Source organism: Stegodyphus dumicola, chromosome 4, assembly GCF_044657685.1.
Source record: "Stegodyphus dumicola isolate Sdum_Otavi_A_Nest chromosome 4, ASM4465768v1".
NCBI lineage: Eukaryota > Metazoa > Arthropoda > Arachnida > Araneae > Eresidae > Stegodyphus > Stegodyphus dumicola.
Window position 1 is genome coordinate 89,258,521 of NC_140771.1, and position 19,770 is coordinate 89,278,290.

General features: G+C 32.1%; 1 protein-coding gene across 1 annotated transcript in view; it reads right to left on the bottom strand.

The window, feature by feature from the left end:
• The window catches only part of HnRNP-K (Heterogeneous nuclear ribonucleoprotein K), a 57,709-nt gene that overhangs the window by 11,447 nt on the left and 26,492 nt on the right, over positions 1-19,770 (bottom strand). Inside the window, exons 6-10 of the mRNA XM_085815200.1 lie at positions 10,443-10,515; positions 10,226-10,339; positions 9,967-10,095; positions 8,523-8,647; positions 8,202-8,435 (exon numbers count right to left, since the gene is read on the bottom strand). Of these exons, the coding sequence (XP_085671326.1) occupies positions 8,202-8,435; positions 8,523-8,647; positions 9,967-10,095; positions 10,226-10,339; positions 10,443-10,515 (675 nt within the window). The remainder of the gene's footprint in view (positions 1-8,201; positions 8,436-8,522; positions 8,648-9,966; positions 10,096-10,225; positions 10,340-10,442; positions 10,516-19,770) is intronic.

Here is a 19,770-nt window from a genome sequence, read left to right on the forward strand (position 1 = left end):
ACCCTTCATGGCATGTCATCCTGAGGCCATTTTCCAAGAAGATAATGACAGGCCACATACCGCTCGCATATTTCTGGACCGTCTCCATGCGGTTGACACTCTTCCTTGGCCAGCAAGGTTACCAGACCTTTTACCAATCGTGCACATCTGGGACTTGGTAGACCGCCAGATTCGGGCACCACAAAATATCACAGATCTGGAGTGACAACTGATAAATGCCCAGCAGAATGTGTCGCAAGATGACATTAAGAGCCTCTACGACTCCTTGCCAACGAATTCAAGCATGCACTGCCACCAGGGACGGTACAATCAACTACTAATTTGAACACTCAGTGGGTGATTGTGAGCCTTGAACAGGTACTATGACCTTGATTTTCTAATCATTTTATTTTCTGTGTATGAGCTACACATATACTCAATTTCACCAAAAACAACCACTTCCTTCATGGTGCTTCGATTTTTTTTTTTTTTTTTGGCAAAAGAGTGTATATCAAACAAATTATTAGAGGTGCTAATTCTCAATTTGAATAAACTTAATTCAGTTTTATTCAAATATAAAAAACCTGTAAGAATTATATCCTATTATTTAAAATCTGCATTTACTTTAAATCTATGAGCAGAAATGAATGGTTTTTTTTCTATTTTGAAACTCATTCAGATTCACTCATTCAATTCAGTTTGTGTCTCTGTATTCACTATTTAGTAAGAGAATAGGCTAGGCTAATATGACGCTAAAGGAAGCATATAATGAAAAACCAATACCACTTCTAAATAAATGGTTTCAATTTTAAGTATATAATGCACCATAGACAACAAATATACAGGGTGATTCACTATGGATGTGCCAAACAAGAGATGTAGGCAGGGTTTGTAGCAGTTTAAAAAAAAAAAAAAACCTATAAGCACTTTTTAAGGGGGAAAAAATTAGACTTGTAATTTAAAATACGAGAAATTCAGTATTTATTAAGACAGAAGCATTACTCAACTATGGAAAACAATAACATTCTTTTTTTTTTTTTTTTTTAAATTTTAAATAAGAATTCAATTTACAGAACTAGTTTACAACGAGAGAAAAAAAAACTATGCAGAACTAAATTATATTACATGATTTAATGATGAAATTTCAGTTCAAAATAGAGAAAATAAATAGTAATAAGCCATATTTATTATATTCGTTTTGCACCTAAAAATAAATACAATTTACTTTCCCACTCATATTAATATTTAAATAATTTAACTTAAAATTCTGAATATTTGCTAAATTTTCATTGTAGAACAGTTTTCCCTTAACAGATATTGCAAGCAAAGTAATTTAAGTAAAAAAGAGGAACATTTTTGAAATCAGAAGACGGGAAATTGCTTCAAGCAGTCATCCTTTAACAGTAAAGGCTTCACTAACCCACATACTCGGCAATTGAATATTCCGGATAGTCGAGTGTTAACTCAAAAGAGGAGCCAGGGTGCAGATTATAGCCATTCTTTAGATTTTTTGGCTAAATAAATGCTTTTGACATTTCAATATGTGCATTATATAAAAATAGACCAATGAAACTGAAAAATATTCTGCTTAGCAAGCACAGTAAAACACTTTTAAGTGTTCATAAACAAATCTCAGAATCAAAATTAATTATCTCTGCAAAATATCGCAAACGTTATTGTGCAATACATGCACTGTAATTCTTCTGTATGTGATATTAAGCAATCGGAATCAACAGCTGCCAGTATTCGGAGAATAGAGAACTAAATATAGGAAAAGAAAGACTTACCAATCTGGGGGGGGGGGAGGTTCAATCTAATTTTGAACAGACTGTGTTAAATTTCCGGAATAGAATCATTCTTTGCTTGAGTTAGTAGACCGCAGAACTTTTAGTCCTATTCAATCCAGATTGGAAAGTGAAAAAAAAAGTCTGTTGCTTGCTTTGCTGCGAACTGTAACACTTTCCATATTCGTGATTTTGCGGAGAAAGGGGAGAACCCCCAAGTTCTGCATTGTAAAATGCATTTGGGGGGGGGGGGGAGAGAAGAAAAGAAATTATTTTGACTATTCAATTACTTTCACTTTATTTAAGCCATTCCAAATATTATTCCTTACAAAACTAATCTATGTTAAAATACACTTACCCATTTTTGGAATGTTTATCTATACTTCAGCAGTTACTACAAATATATTATTATAAATATTCAGACATATGCTCATAATATCAGCATACCGATCATAATAAACGCGAATATGAACTGACCACATGGAACGAGAATGCATATTATTAAAATCTTGATAAAAATTCAAACGTGTGTAGTATTTGGGTGGGAGGAAAAGAATACCAAATGCAGCAGAATTTTCTACCGCTTTCGCAATTCTTTGACCAATAGAACGACGTGCACCTGTCTGCGATCTCGCACACACCAAAGTTTACGTTAATGCAGAGAAAGAGGGAAAAGCTATTTTCGGGAGTATGATTCACCATCTGACATTCCATATAAGGAAGAAAAGTTGTTTATTTAGTTATTTAGTCAACCCAGTACCATAGGCGGTTAATCAGCGCTCTTGATTTTGACTTGATTCCAAAAATTTTGTTAAGTGATCCCTTCGGGTCTCGCGCATCATGTCCCATTACGGGACATTCAGCCAAGATGATAATGATTACAGCGACAATGCTGAATCAGAATATTCGACTTATTCGTTGCTGACTACCTCAAGGAAATTGGATTTTCTGAAAAGCCTTATCTCTGCAAGGCCAACCAAAGCCAAGAAGATAACCAAAAAGAAAAAACACTAGTAACAGACCTTGTTATCCCATCTGAAGCTGAAACATCACATACCGATGGACTGAAGCCATATGATGAAAACTATCAAACTCTAATACAGCTAATAAACAAATACGGAATGGAGACGGTTATGGATATGATGAAAGGAGATAGATACAGCAAAACAAATAAGTAAAAAAACGAACTTTTCTGAAATCACAAGATGGGAAATTGCTTCATGCAGTCATCCTTTAATTGTAAAAGCTTAACTAACCAGCATACTCGGAAATTGCCGCATATCTGAAAATTCTGGATAGTCGTGCACAACTGGTAAAAGAGGAAGGGGGTAGATTGTAGCCGTTTTTTTAGATTTTTCAGCTAAATAATGCTTTTGAAATTTCAATATGTGCATCATATAAAAAATAGCCCAATGGAACAGAAAAATAATCTGCTTAGCAAGCACAGTAAAACTCTTTTTTTTTTTTCCTCTGGGAAATATCACAAACGTTATTGCGCAATACATGTGTGATATTACGGAATCGGAATAAACAGCTGACGGTATTTGGAGAATAAATAACTAAATAAAGGAAAATGCCCTTTTGCTTCGTCCGGTTTTCAACGTCAAGTGATCATGTGGCATCATTGAGCAGGACACATCGCTGCCATACTCACATTGATTAATAAAAAGATTTATCAATCTGGGGTGTTTTTCATTCTAATTTTGAACAGACTCATTAAATTTCCAGAATAGAATCATTCTTCGCTTGGGTTGGTAGACCGCAGAACTTTTAGTCCTATTCAATCCAGATTGGAAAGTGACCCGCCCCCCAAAAAAAGCCTTTTGCTTGCTTTGCTACAAACTGGTTTGGTTTCAATATTCGAGATTTTGGGGAGAAAAGGGAGAACCCCCAACTTCTGCCATTCCAAATATTATTCCTTATAAAACTAATCTGTGTTAAAACACACTTACCCATTTTTGAAGTTTATCTATACATCTGCTGTTACTGCAAAGATATTATTATAAATATTCAGACATATGCTCATAATAATATAAGCATACCGATCATAATAAACGCAAATATGAACTGACCACATGGAACAAGAATGTAAATTATGAAAATCTTGATAGGAATCTAAATGTGTGTAGCACTGGGTGGGAGCAAAAGAATATGGAATGTACTGGAATTTTCTACCGCTTTTGCAATTCCTTGACCAAGAGAACGACATGCACCTGTCTGTACTCTCGTGCACCAAAGGTTATGTTAATGCAGAGAAAGAAGTGAGAAGCTACTTCTGGGAGTATGATTCACCATCTGATGTTCCATACAATGCAGAAAAGTGGTTTATTTAGTTTCGGCTTTGGTACGGGGAAAAATGTGTGTTCATTATATATATATAAATAATAATAATAAAACAAGAGACAAAAAAAAAAAAAAAAAAAAAAAAAAAAAAAAAAAAAAAAAAAAATGCTTTAGAGAAAAAGTAAGCACCTATAAGGGCTTTTATATTTTATTTTCAGATATCAGGATCATTTCGTCTGTTACTTATTTAAAATTTTCACATTGCTTTATGTCTTAAAATTAAAAATTAAAGTTAATGACCTGAAACTGCAATAGTATATTAACGTACAAGTGAAAAAATTGACAGTTTCACCCATGCCTGTGTCGAATTTGAACAATACTTATGGGTCCCCACAAAATGTTTTTTTAATATTATGGGGTCCTGGGGGTTGCAAAAAAATTTCAGTGATAAAAGGGGTCATGATTGAAAAAAGTTTAAGAAACCCTGAAATACAGAATTGCAAAACCTCTGAAAATAAGTTCGCAGTCAGAAGCAGCACCAATGGTATTCCAGAACCTGACCTAAGCCATGTTTAACACAGACATTCAACAAGCACAGCATGATTCAACCAATCTCCACATTACATCTAGACTCATGAGCGAGGCAGAAATAAGATCCGCAACTGCCTCTGCCTTAATTACACTAAAAGGTTCAATTTTGACATCACTGCAAAATTATCTTAACAAAGGAAAGCTTGACTGCAAGTCACTTTTGATCAAAAAGGAAATATAAAACATAACTGAAATTTGCACTATATTTATATTTTGAATATTTGTACACAAAATGGAATAGCTCTTTCTTCAGAATGAAACTGGATACATGATGAATACGACTGCTCAATGTGACAGGAGAAGGGGAAAAAGGGGGGGAGAGGATTTCCTAAACAGAAAGGTTATTGCTATCATCCAAGTAAAATCTTTCAAACAGTCTTGCAAAGATATTAGGGGCATTAAAAAACCGATTTTTTAAATACATACGTAAAAAATTCATTTTTATTCCTGTACAAAGCCTAGATTTGATTAAGAACGTAATGGATCTTAGGTGAAAAACTTCATTCCATCAGTTTTCATGAAATATCTTACTGTCATGATCTTCATTACCAAAACTTAACTTTTGGTTTTGTGTGTGTGTGTGTGTGTGGGGGGTTTATTACAAGTCAGCTTTATCCTGATTGTAAAATCTTAGTAATTCTGATGTTTTGAAGAAATTACTGATGTGCTTCTTCTTATGGACTATAAAAAACACAGGACCAATTCTGGAAGGATTATAGATTCTTAAGGAAGAACTAAGATGTTTGCTGTGGAAGAAAAGACATATTTTTTAACAAACAATTTCAGAGCATCTCAACAATGTTTAATGCTCTATGATCTGCTTTTTGAAACACTCACTACATAAGGTTTTCAAAACTCTTGATAATAAATGCATTATTGATTCTAAATAACATTCACTGCAAGCAGTTAAATGAGCAGGAAAGTTTTTGCGTACAGTGACTTCCTTCTAAAGGCCCGTCCACACGACTACGCTCGAAACGTAGCTGACAAACACGCTTTTACGTCACCAGCGAAAAAGCGTCCAAACGAGTACACTTGCGAAGAGTGCGTTTAACCAATAAAAATATTTTGCGCAAAAATCACGTGGCGCTTTAATATAGCGTTGACGGAGCTGTATTTCGTTACTTCGCTGTGCTTCTATATGTTTGCGGTAAGTTGCCCAAATCAGATGATTTTTTGATAACTGAAACTTTTACTTCATTAAAGCAGAGGCAAAAAAAAAAAAAAAAAAAAAAAAAAGAAGAAGACGACGACGAGAATGGTTCCGAAAGATTTATTTAGAGCGACCTGTTCAAAGAGAATTTTTTTTTTCTTTACTGCCTCGTTTGCGAAATGAATATCTGGAATTATTAAATTCCTACTATAAGCTCACACTCTCTGTATATCTCGTTCAAATTTTCAGTCGTTAATAAAATACTTTTTTTTTTCCATCCACTCAAGTTCAAATACAATTTTTTAAACTTGTAGTGTTTAAAACACCTGATGTTAATACAGCTTTTTCAAAAATTAAAATTTTTTCATTTTAAAAAATTCTGTTTGTATTTTATTTATTTATTTATTTTTGTATTTTTAAAATTTTTTCTTTGTTGACCTAAGAAGGAATTGACTTCATTTTTTTTATATTACTTGTTTTTTAATTACTTCAGAATGAGTATCGACCAGTTTGACAGACATGCAGATTCTATATTGTATGAAAATTAGGATTTATAAAATTGGTTTGGAATACAGTACATAAAGAGAATTTAATTACTTAATTCTCTTTATATACACCATCCACCATATAATAAAACAAACTTCATATTTTTTAAACTCCCCATGGCTTGGTCTTTTGTTTTTCTTTTTATTTATTTTTGAATTTAGAATGAGGTTCAGACTTTGGACAGTTTATGAGAAATTATGTGCATGATAAAATACGCAATAAAGTAAAAATAAAGAGATAATTTATAGATATATGATAAAGAGATGCAGATACATTATTACATAAGGGTTTCTATTTAGAATGCACGTTTTTAAACTAAATTAAAAACAATAATAATAATGAATAAAATAAGAAATGAAAACAATAATAATAATAGGTAAAATAAAAATATAATGATTCATGATTAAATATAAGAAACACGTTTCAAAATGAGAAAAAGCTAACTGAATTATATATTGTCTACGGGCGAGGTGCGAGGTTCGAACTCGCCACCTTTCCCTTTGCAAAGCACCTTGCTGACCACTCAGCTATCCGTGACAGCAGTGCTTGTGAAAAATAATGTAACAAGTAGAAGTCATAGCAAAGGTAATTTAATTAAACTTCAATAAATGATTGCTGTATGACACAAGTTGCAACTTTCCTCCAAAATTTCATAATTGTATTTTATTGAATACGCTCTCACAGTCAACTGCTTTATTTTAGAAGTTGTTATATTCCTGAAGTTAGTTTTTGGTGTATTTAATATAGGGATATTTATAGAGTTTTTTTATTACACGATACAGCCAATATTTATAATAATTAAGGAGAATTTTGTAAGGCAGAAACTTTGATTTCGTAGAAACTGCAATTTATTTAGTTTCCTATTACTTCTGGTGTTATAAACAGGTGAAGCATATGGATATGAGAATTTGAAATCTGAAGATGGCATGAGCAATGCTGATTATTTTATTGCTGTATACAGTTATGATATTTCTAAATAAAAACTCATTTCTGTGTGGTTCTGACGCCATATTGAAACGGGTAAGCAAGAAGGTTTTCTGATTATGACACGTGATAAAAACTTGGTCGGTTATTGGCTGTTCGTTCACGTTACGGATGTAAAAGTTGAACAGGAGCGAACTCAGTTTTACATCTTCTGCGTCAAGCGAATTTACGATGGCGTCAAAAAAGTTGCGTCAACTACGTCGCGAGCGTACTCGTGTGGAAGGGGGCCTTTAGACAACTAACTACCTATGATTCAAGATGATTATAGTCTTTTGTGGTTGTGATCATTTTAGAAAAGTGATGTTAAATAAGGATGCTTAATTATGCCCTAGAAATACTCACCAATTTCAATGGATTATGGCTGTGAAGGCAGTATAATATTCAACTGCTGTATTTTTTAAACACATAATGATGTTTTAGATTAATAAATTTTAACATTAAAATGTACTTTTGCAGAAATTAAAAACCAAATATAGTAGTTTTTCGGGGGGGGGGTCAAATTATAACTTTTATTAAAAAACTGTACATTTAAATTAAAACTAAAAAACCTTCACTACCATTTTAATTGGAAATGACAATAAATCAAACACAAGCACAAGTTTTAAAGCCATATTAAAATATGTATTAGAACAGAATTTAATAAGACCCCCTGACAATAAGAAATTTTTCTCAATATCTCAATTTTTAAGGGCAACTAAATACCAAATTTTTCAAGAGGATGTTTTTAATAAAATGTTAAGAATTATACATTTAAAATCCCCCACCACAAGAAAAAAATTCCTATTTGGCCCAAGATAAAGTTTCTTTATATAAATATATAATACAAGTTATATAAAGAAATTTATTTCAGCAATTTTGAGGGAGGGGGAGGGAACACTTACCCGAAATTACCACTATCTGTAGCCCAGGCACCAAGACTTCCACCACCAGCATTACCACCAGGTCCACCCATTTGGCTCCAGCGATTTCCCATATTTGGTCCTTGGCCCATAATTCCACGACCTCTACCACTGAAACCTCCTCCGAAACCCCCTCGTCCACGATTAGAACCTCCATCAGGACCACCAAAACTGAAGTTATCAACTACCTCATCACGCCATGCAGGTGGAGGAGGCCTATTAATAAATTGAATTATTTGTTAAAAAACCAACTAGGATACAAACAAGCATTGCAAATCAAACTGTGGATAATATATACTTTACCTTCCACGGAAAGAGCCTCGACCTCTTCCTTTTGGACCAGTATCTTCAAAACCGCCATAATCATTACAAAACATAGGATTAAAATGATGAGGATCATATTGTTTATTTGGGCCTTTTATTGGAGCCTAAAACACAAACAATAATCAGATTTCCTAATAAGAAAAAATTTTAACAAAATTCTAATATTTATGTTAATTTTTATGTCTGCATCTCATTTAGCATTATCAGGCATGTTTTCTGATTATTCGAATGCCCACCAGAAGTCACGAACGTGTAACTTCAGAGACAAATGTTTGGATATCCTTATATCTACTGCCACCTATCATTTCTCATTTCTTTTTTCCCACAGAAGATGTGCACTCTTTTCGAAAGTAATTACACTTATAAGTAATAAATAGTTATTTGAGGGTAACTTCAGTTACTTATAGGACATACGAGGGCCATCCAGGAAGTAGATTACGTTTCCGTCTGTGTCCGCTAGGGGCGGGGCTAGCGCGGCCATCTTGGGGTCAGAGCGTTGCACAGCTCAGTCTGCATCTAGCCGTGCTAGTGAGAGGTTCGTGCTGTGTTCCGTTCAGATACTGTGACGGTTTGAAATGTCTGCGTTAATTGAAAATCCCGCGAGCTGCGCTCAGTAATAAGGTTTCTGACTGCAAAAAACTGTAAACCGATAGAAATCTATCGGCAGCTTCGTGAAGTGTATGGGGACAACATTATCACTGAAGGTGGAGTGCGTCAGTGGGTCATAAGATTTCAAAATGGCCGAACCAATGTTCACGACGAAGATCGAAGTGGGAGACCCAGCATAGTGACCGCCGAACTTCTCGAAAAAGTCGATGCTAAAGTCCGTGAAAATCAAAATTTCACAATAACGGAACTTTCTTTGAGTTTTCCACAAATTTCGCGAAGTTTGTTGCACGAAATCATCAGCGAAAAGCTTGGTTACCATAAGTTTTGTGCAAGATGGAAGGCAAGAAGAGGTAACGAAGTGGTTGAAGGTGCAGGCGGCCGAATTTTTCGACGAAGGAATTTCCAAGCTCGTACATCGCTACGATAAATGCCTTAATTTGTATGGTGACTATGTAGAAAAGTAGTATTTGAGTGTGGCTTTCATCTGTATATAATAAAATTTGTTTCCTATACTTTGTTTATTTTTTTATTCCAAAACGTAATCTACTTTCTGGATAGCCCTCGTACATTCCTTTGTACAATAAAAGGTGTGATTTTCCCCATTGCACTTCCATAAAATTCAATCATTGAAGAAGGAAAACCTCACAGACTGGGAATTTTTACATTCTCTACTACTGGGTAAAACAAGTTACACACATAGTCCAGACTTTCAAATTTACCACATATATTTAAAAACAAAACATAAAAACTTTATTTTTTATTAATATTGCAAAATTGTTACAAATATATAAACAATTACTAATCATAAATTTACCGTGCTAACTATGTGGCATATTTCTTTCACACAGTCTACCACAACATTAGGATACCCAGTTATTTGCACAATTCTTTCAGTAGAATTAGGACAGCAATTGCTAAATATTTTAATTTGAGCTCCAGTTTTCTATAAAGTAGAAAAGAAAATTTAAAACATAATATTAAGCACTCAAGTGAAATAATACAGCAAAATAAACTGAAATTCCAAAAACTTGCAATATTATGCTATCATTAAGAATATGATCTATCTATCCTACCTCTCGCAATTCTTTAATTCTTGAACCACCTTTACCAATTAAACAGCCTGCATGGCTCTGATGTAACAACATGCGCAGTTCACAGTCAAATTCCATATTACGATGATGAGAGTACTGAGAAAATAACCCACAATAAGATAATAATAATCACAACAATAAGATACTTCACATATAATACTAATAAGAGCTATCAAGTTAAAAAAATAAGAAAACTTACATCATCAAGTTTTGGAAGTATGTCCAACAGAATGTCACCTAAAGTTTCAATGTCAGCCACAATAGCTAATATACTAAAAAGTAAAACAATTCGGCAGATAAGCATTAATGTTATACCCAATAAAATTTAATTGTCATTCATCATACTTCATATATCAGAAGAAAAATATCGGCTACCCTTTTACATTTGACTATTACTAAAAAATGGGGGGAAAACAGCACACACTTGTGCAGAAATCATAAGATGCGATAATTCTAAACTAAAATATTCCCTCCAATAAGCATCTACACACAAACATTACATATAGCTAATTTCTTACTTTAAGATTTAAAAGTAATAACATATTAAAAAAAAGCGCTGATGAAACACAATCTCAGTTTTTTAAAAAATGTGAAAATAATTATTCTTAAGATTATCATCCAAAATGAAAGAACATACACTTCTAAATTTATTTCTTTAGCTAAAAATACATGGAGTTAAGATGTTACATCATACACGACGTTATATGAAATAACATATTTACTAAAAAATAAATTTTGGGGCTATATTTTGTTCTAAAATTTGGTAAGGTTTACATAAACAATTATTCTGTGAAATTAAACAGCAGAATGAGAGGATGGAGTTTAATTATAGAACACAGAATAATTATACTTTAATACCACATCTGTAAATAATTTTGTGCACATGTATAGTATACCACATAATAGCCAATGATTATAGCCACATAACAGTCATGTACAGATGAGCAATTTAGGGCCGTATTTACAACTATGTTATTTCAAGGAAATTCTGAAAGAAGTCAAAGAGAGAATAACTAATTCTATTTCTCAAAATGAATGGAAAACAAAATATTCAGCTCCTCCCCCCCCTCTTAAAAATTTATCCTGATAGAAGAAAGTTTCAATTAAAAAAAAAAGGGTACTGCCTAACAAAAGTACAAAAATATCCTTCCCATGAAACTTTAAGTAATAGATACTTGATAACTGAATTATGTTCACTAATAAAGAGGGGGGGGGGTAAACACGTAAAATAAATTTTATAAGAAATCATCTCAAACTCAATTCAACCATAAATAATATACTTCTTTCTGGAAATTTTTCCTTATGTATAATACAAATGATATACAGATAATGAAAATTAAGAATGGCATATATTTTTAAATAAAAAATTATGACGAACAAGAAGCTATGAAAATGCATAACAAAACCTCTTATAAGCATCAAATTATATTGGAACAAATCTATTGTTAAATGTACAAGAGAGTTGCATTTAATTTTCAGAATTATTTTAGGTACACCTTATTCTTCTAGTTGTAGCATATTTTACAGTTAGTTTTATATTATATGAATTTGTAGGATCGAGAATTTGGCTCTAATCTGTATCTGCTTAGTATACACCTCCAACTAAAACATTTCACATAGATACATCATTGATTTTACACTTATTTATATTTAATAGTTTACACATTCTACATTTAATAGTTACACAGCATGTAATCGCATATTTGGCAGAAGCGGATTACTGGCTGATGCGAGCCTGAAGTGTGCTTAATGTCCGGATCATGATGCTTTCAGACATATCTACTCATTAGCTGTTAACAAACCTTTCCCTTTAAAAGAAAAAGCTAGCAAATGATTTCAACAGATGCCAAAAATCTGGGTGAAAATAATGAAGTATTAAGCTGAACAAATAACCATACGAGAAATTTTTAGGACTAAGTAGGAAGAAATAAGTTGTAAACTCACTTGGCAGGTCTGTTTAAGTAACAAAATACTTTATTTAAGTAAAACAAGTTTGATTTAAAGTAAAAATTAGAAAGAAAAGAATGTAAACAAAACTTGAAAAAGATATGACTTGTAATCTCCAAAATTCACTAACCCACACAGCCCCGGATACCAAGGTGTGCAGATTGTTTGAAATCTATTTTATCTTTCCCTGATTTCTATTATTGCTAATCCATAAATACCATTCATAAACTTTTTTTTAATGAAAATATTCTATCATCAGCTTTTACAATGTTTTGAATAAGCATTAGGATGTAACTCAATTGAAAATTTATATTCTGGTACAGAAAATTTGATTTCATCCAAAATATAATGCTTATTTTCATTAATTCAAAAATCTTCTCCGCTGTTTTTCATTACCTTTTCAAACATAAACTGACTCAGAATAATTTTTAATCTTGATAGACTACCTCTCAGTCTTCATCAGATGAAAATAAATTTAAAAAAATATATATACATAAAACATTTTTTGGTGTATTGTTTTATTTGCAGTGAAGCAGCATAAAATATATACTTTTTAAATAAGCAAATTCAAGCAAATAAACAGACAGACAAACATCTGTGACGGGCATTTCTCTAATAACTTCCCATAAATCTTAAAATAAACACAGATGAGAATAATGACATGTGAAGTGCATACTGGGTCCTTATATGAAGTAGTATTTACTGATGTTAGCTCTGTGTCATTTAATAAGCCCTGAAAACAGGACAAGAAGATAGGCCACAGAAACTAATTTAAAACCCTGCCACCATAGTCATTGGGTATCAGAAAGTACCTTTGATATCCAAACCATGACATCATACTGACAAATTTTATGCAATAAGCAAATATGAACATCACCAGGATTAGGAGTCACATCATATCCACATCAATTTACAGAAAATCTGATGGAATGTATGGAATATTAAATTATATGCATTAAACTTATTTTCTCGAATTTCATTAGATTTATTTCTCATTCAATTAATTCAGCTCTTACTTCACGGCAAGGCAAAAATACATAAAACCTCAAAATATTTTCATTAAAAATTTAAAAATGTAGAAAATGATGAAACACCAAATACAGTCAAAACAATTAAACAATTTTTACAATTAAAATTAAAGAGTTCCTATGCAAAAATAAGCAATTTGGCCAGCGGGCAAGAAGGCAGATTTCTCAGTGTCACAAAACTGAAAGTTTACTCTTGGTTCTATTCGCTAAAAAGACACTGAGGGTGCAGAAACTGATTTTATTCAGTATTCTGGTATGTTTCAAATCTAAACAAACATGGCTGCTATGGTTAAAAAAAAAAAAAGTTAGGGTTAGTTTGCACTTAAACAATTTTAACCGTTGCTAATTCTACAACTACTGCATGCAGATTAACTAAAGGCATAAAAACCTTAAGGAGAAGATAAGAACAGCATAATTCAATCATTTTTAAAGAAAAAATTAACAATTTACCAACATATAAGAATTAAAAAAAAACTGAGCATATATATATATATATATACTTTTGGGGCGGCTGATAGCAACCAAAAAGGGATGTACATAACTACATTTATCGCAGTCGCATATACAAAATTTCAATGTTCTGAGGCTACTCGTTTTCGAATTACACGAGATACGTACGCACAGACGTCGCAAAAAAATCTTGTTTCGAAACCATTTTAAATCCCTTTTCCAACCTATTTTGGGTAAGAGTCTTTCATTCTGTTCTTACATACAGATGTCACACAAAAATACTGTTAAATTGCATTTGACAGCAGTCAAAATGGATATTTTCATCGAAATAAGATGGCTGAAAATTTTTGCGATTACAATACTTCCTTTACTTCATACAAGGAAGTAATAAATTTAAAAAAAAAACACTGAGAAACAAGATTTCCTGATAAAATATGAAGTTATTATATTCTTCGCAGATTAACAGCTATTGTAAAAACAGAACTGCAATGCTTCACATCAGTGCGATCGGGTCCAATGTCAGTCCGCGTAAAGCATGGTTTTCAACATACCTCCACTAATCTAGTAGTAATTAATAGTCTATGTAAAGTTTAATACAACTCCTAGCAAACATTTTAAACGACAAGAATTGTTACTAACGGTACCACCATTATATGATACTATATGCTGCAACTAAAACATAATGACATTTTTGCATGCACAGCTGCCTACAAGCATTCACGTCTTCCAATCACTATCCCCAAATTACAACCACAGCTGTGTCAGGATGCTGCAACCCTTACATGCTGGTATACTAGAGAGTGTTCTTGTTCACCCGCGGTCATCACGCAAGTGTCAGTGTCCTGTGTCCATTACTTTTCAAATGTATATAGTTTTAGGATCAACCTTCAATTTGATCACACTGTGCGTAATGTTGGTGTCAGCTGCTGCAGAGGGAGGAAGGAAAGCACAATGTAAACAAACTATGCTTGCGGCCACGTGATATAAACATTCCAAGTTTCTGATATCCTCTAATCCTTTTTTTTATTCTCCTTCCTACTATGTATATGTAGGCTTACCAAGTGGTGCTACCATATTATGCTTATCGCTTACATTTCTCATACTTCCTGTATTTCGGAAAGAGCTTTATTACAGAGAGCAAGCACTATTTATAAGATGAAGGATATACTTGGATGGTAACTAAGCCAATTAGTGACATGAATGAGAGTGATGATTCATTTTTTAAAGAGTTACAAGAGCGATGTTTCTAATGATTCTCATATGAACATTTTATCAGGGACTGAGCTCAACTGAGCGTCTGCCTTCCAATTCACAGGAAAGATTTTGTAACTTTTTCTTGTAAATAGTAATTTTTGTAATTGTTTTATCAATCAATTTAAAAGTTCATTAATGTATTTTATAAATTAAAATTTCAGAATAATTTCAATAGCACTTCTGAAATTTTTTTTCTTAAAGTAAGCAATTTTTTTATGTATCTTCATGTAAAGGAAAAAGCTTATTAAACACTAATTTTAACATATACATACCTGCCAACATTTTTAAATGATAAAAATATGTAGAAAGAAATAATTTTTTTAATAATAAACTCAATTTAAACAGTAAAAATATATGAAAGTTCAGTTATTATTTCTTAAATACAAATAATGCAAAAGTACTTACATGTAAAAAAAAAAAAAAAAAAAAAAAAAAAAAAAAAAAAAAAAAAAAAAAAAAGAAGTCTTTTATTACTTGTACTTTTTAATAACAGATGAATAGCCTAATCGCTTTTCCTAATCATTCAATGATTTATCCAGATCACTAACCATTTATTGCAAAACATGAATTAAAGTAATTCTGCACTAAGGAACTGTGTTAAGAACATCAAATGGTGGCAAAATTGAATGTACAAAAAAGCAAAAAACTTTATTAAGGTCTGAAAACAAAAACTTAAATATTCATTCTTGATAAGATTAACTTACAATAACCAAAAAATGTTATTTTAAGAAACTTACAATAACCAAAAAAGCAATATTTTTATTTTGGTAAAGCTTTACACTTATATTTTGTAGTATTACTTTTATAATTGCAAATTAAATTGCTCGCATACGCAGAAATTACTTAATTTTTCTTAACAATGGAAGCAATAACTACATCTCCCATTTACTTAACCCTTTGATGTGCAATGGTTGCACCCTGAAACCGCAAATTTCTGAATTTTTTTAGTGAAAACCGATTGATTACTGATCTTTTACCTCTAAATAACACAAAATGACTGCAGAACCATACATTTTTTAGGTCTTAGTACTTCAAATTAGATGCCTTTTAAAATTCATTTTCAATTAGACAAAATAACTTCGTTTTATTAATCTAAACAACTTAAAATTTCAAAAGTTATTCATCGCACTTTATTAGTTTTATCATAAGCAATATAAATGGCAATAATTAAACTGCATATATAAAAATCCTATATATATTTATGGCATTTGCTTTGTGGTTTTAGGGTGCAACCACTGAGCCACTAGAGCATTCTCACAATCCTCTAGAGGCTCAGTGGTCTCGCCTTGAAATCACTGCTCTTCACAATGGTGTTTGCTGCTTTCCAAATAGAAATGTTTATTTTTATCCAGATAATATAGATAAGGGGCCTTGAAACCACAGAGTTATTTTATACTAGACAATACATACACCTGTTCAGAGAAAAGGTGTTTCTTTTCCAGACATTTTTCTTCGACCTCAACAGGCTTGCTTCCTATGATAGTATTGTGATTTTATACATTATTTTGTGTGGTTTAAATATAATGCAAATGTACCTTGCTATAATTAAAAATAGAAATCGCGTAAAAGTTTTATTTTAATTAAAAATATTTTGTAAATATTGTGGGACGAAATACGAACGGGAAACGAAAGAACCGCACCAAAGCAAAAAAAAAAAAAAAAAAAAAAAAAAACCTCTCAAATTTAATGTGCCAGATGAAAAGAGACTAAATAACGTTGGACATACCAGTAAAATGCAAGTTCAGGCAGTGAACATTTTGTAGCAAAAGGGAGAAACTCACAAAGCACGATACATGTGCAAAACATGCAATGTGGGACTATGCATGTACCAAAAAGAAAAAACATGCTTTGAACAGTGTCACAAAAAAAACACAGAGTTTATTTTGTATCCTTACTTTGCTGAGTATTTTTTTATCTATCCAAACATCTTTATTATGTAGGTTCGTATGTTTTCTCTGCTATATAAAAATGACATAAATGTTTATTTTTTAATTTTTTCTGATGATTTACTTTGTAAAATAAAAAGTAAAAAATTTACATATAATGCAATTCTTAAATTTTTTTTTTTTTTTTTTTTTTTAAATTCGCAAATTTCATCATTTATTAGAAATGCACATGGAAAAAGGTAAGTTTCCCCCCTACTACCTCAGTAAGTTTCAAAGTCCTAGATATGTGCTGGTTAGGATCATAATATTTAATTTCTTGAGTTTCTAATAATAAAATATTAGTCCTTTGACACGGGCAATATTATTTTTATAATAAGAAATTATAAAAATAATATTGCCCGTGTCAAAGGATTAAGGTACTTTATAACTTACAGAGCTTCTTTATTTTAACTCTAGAAACATTTATCTCTTCCTTAAAATATATATGTGGTCGCCAATTCTAGCTAAACATTTCTCTCAAGATAACCAGCATGTACCTACGTATTTCAGCATTATGCATCTGCTGGAATTGTTTCAATTTTCCCTTTCTTTTAGCAATCTTCCCAAGACAATAATAAATGCCAAAAATGTGTTCTACCACAAGCATTGGCAAAGCAGCTGACCCCTTTTCACTGCTTAATTTAAGAGGTGACAGGTGCATTTCATAATTTGCAAATATGATTATTCTTTTTTTTTTAAATGCCTGCAACATTAATCTTCATGCATACCATTCCTTCCATTAAGTGCTACGCAATTACCCTGAAGAATTGCACTTTCTTTTACAGTTTTAATAATTAGGTGTGCTATAACCAAAACCTGTTGAATCTCCAGCTGTTTTTGTCCTTGCACTTGAGTACTTCTTGGGGATTTTTACTGGCGGGAACCATTTTTCTAAAAAAGATGCAGCATGATCCGATGCATTCAGTGGCACGTTGTGCACCGGTAAAAAAGCAGAGAACAGGCACTCTGCATTAATAACTTTTGGTCCTTTGTTTCCACAGAAAAATTTAATTTTCTTCCAGTACAACTCATGTTGTCCTTATGTACACACGTTTAAGAAATCAGCCCTTCTGTGTGAAATCGAAAAATTGCAATGAAAATGATATACATTGCAATATTACATTTCCTTGATGAAAAATATTAACAGGAAAGTCATTTATGTACGATTTTTGAAGAGTACATGAGCATTTTAATTTTTTGTAGACATAACTAAGCTGCGATATTTCATAGACAAAAGATTGCACTTTCTTGAACTGTTTCAGGGAAGCAGCGAAGTTTATGCTGCTCATTGGCGAGACGAACAAAATAAACGACCACGATCTTGCTTTGTGCTCACTGGTTAATATACACCAGATGACACGCAGTGGTGCTGATTCTCTTTGGAGAACTGGAACCCGATTTTTCGGACACGTGTTTCAGACTCTCATGCAAAGCAAAAACGTGCCATATCTGTGATGAAATGACTTCGTTTTTTTTTACATGCATCTAGAGAAAAACAAGCACTTTCAGATGCCAAAAATCACTTTTTGGAGGCAAATAATGAAGTATTCAGCCAAGCTACATGGAAATTGTAAGAGATTTTAAAAATAAGAAAAAGTTGGGAGAAATATGTTGAAAATCGGGTTGGCGGGAGAATGGTCAGGAATCGGGAGCCACCCCCCTAAACTGCGAGAGTTGGCAATACTGCATATATGATAGCTTAAATAATAATCCAAAATTATGATATTAGGACAAACACTTTGTGATTTTTTTGCTCCTAAAAGGCAAAGGTTTTTGAAGGGGGACACAAAACCCCCATGGTGTGAGACAATTTCTTTTTACTCCCATCTGCCCTGAGGGAACATCTTAAACATAGGTGTGCCGTTTTGAAAGGGTTAAGAAACAGTATAAGGAATTTAATTTCTGAACTCTAAGAAAGCTACAAATAAAGGTCTAACAAACCAGTTTTTTCTTTTTAAAATTATTCTCTTATCATCATACAAATCTGAAATTGAAATAGCTTACATATGTTTTATATCTAAATGTAAGCTGTAATTTCCATAGCACTACAACATAATTTAGCATGGCTTTCTCTTGTCAAGTGGTATATTTTTTTCAATCTGATTTTTTTTATAAATAGCAAAATAGGAATTATTTTATATTAATGCAAGATTAAAAATTGAACCTCCAATATTATTGAAGGAGTTAAAGAACTAAGAACACACATAATATTCATAAATTTTCAGGACTAGTTTTTGAAGGTTTTAAACATAGAACCTGCCAGCTGCGGAAGTTCAAATCTGATTCCCGTTGTATTAACTATTTTAATAATCATTATTCATTATGTTATTTTAACTTAAATCTCCATACTGAATTTACAGTGCCTGCCATCTATGCCTTTCAGTTGTACTATTCTTTGTTAAGCTAATAAACATGTGGCAAATAAATTTTTACCATATTACAAAGTCATTCCTTTAAGCAATTACGATGCTACTATAATTTTGGTTGCACTACTTCAACTTAAGTTACGATTATATTTTCATATATTAAATGTATAATCCATATATATTTTAAGAAGCTACAAAATGATACCTCAACTTTAAAAACGGATATATTTTGTCCAGAATTACACGGTAACTCTGACAGATTTTTTTGGGGGGACTGGGAATCAAAAGTCAAAAATTTTATTACAATAACTGTACAGAATTATTTTCCGAAATATAAATTAACACATACAAGAAAAAACATCATGTGTTCTTTTCTTTTTCTTTTGATTATATTATTTTCAGCTTTATACCACACATATTTACAACAAGCAAATAAGTCCTCCATACTAATATTTTTTTTAAAGGGCTAGAATATTTTGAAAAATAAAGCTAATTTCTTTATTAATTGTCTTAATAACTTTTGTTTCCCTGTACAATATAGCCTTGCAAACTTTGAC